At 57.7% G+C, this 508-nt stretch overlaps 1 protein-coding gene across 1 annotated transcript in view; it reads left to right on the forward strand.

Annotated features, from left to right (window-relative positions):
• The window catches only part of LOC123962836 (histone H3), a 20392-nt gene extending 19884 nt beyond the window's left edge, over positions 1-508 (forward strand). Inside the window, exon 2 of the mRNA XM_046039235.1 lies at positions 67-508. Within this exon, the coding sequence (XP_045895191.1) occupies positions 67-324 (258 nt within the window). The 3' untranslated portion in view covers positions 325-508. The remainder of the gene's footprint in view (positions 1-66) is intronic.

Here is a 508-nt window from a genome sequence, read left to right on the forward strand (position 1 = left end):
GCCCCGGCCACCGGCGGAGTGAAGAAGCCCCACCGCTACAGGCCCGGTACCGTGGCTCTCCGAGAGATCCGCCGCTACCAGAAGTCCACCGAGCTGCTCATCCGCAAGCTGCCCTTCCAGCGCCTGGTGAGGGAGATCGCTCAGGACTTCAAGACCGACCTGCGCTTCCAGAGCTCCGCCGTCATGGCTCTGCAGGAGGCCAGCGAGGCTTACCTGGTCGGACTCTTCGAGGACACCAACCTGTGCGCCATCCACGCCAAGAGGGTCACCATCATGCCCAAAGACATACAGCTGGCCCGGCGCATCCGCGGAGAGAGGGCTTAAACTCGCTCCTCACCTGGAAACAACACAACGGCTCTTTTAAGAGCCACCTACCTCATCCAAGAGCTGCATCCTGCCTGCAAACACCACACAGACACGCAGCCACCTTAACGCTCAGCTGCACTTTCACATGGAAATACAGGCACATATAAAACACATTAAAAAGAAACCATGTTTTCATAATGAA

Source organism: Micropterus dolomieu, linkage group LG23, assembly GCF_021292245.1.
Source record: "Micropterus dolomieu isolate WLL.071019.BEF.003 ecotype Adirondacks linkage group LG23, ASM2129224v1, whole genome shotgun sequence".
NCBI lineage: Eukaryota > Metazoa > Chordata > Actinopteri > Centrarchiformes > Centrarchidae > Micropterus > Micropterus dolomieu.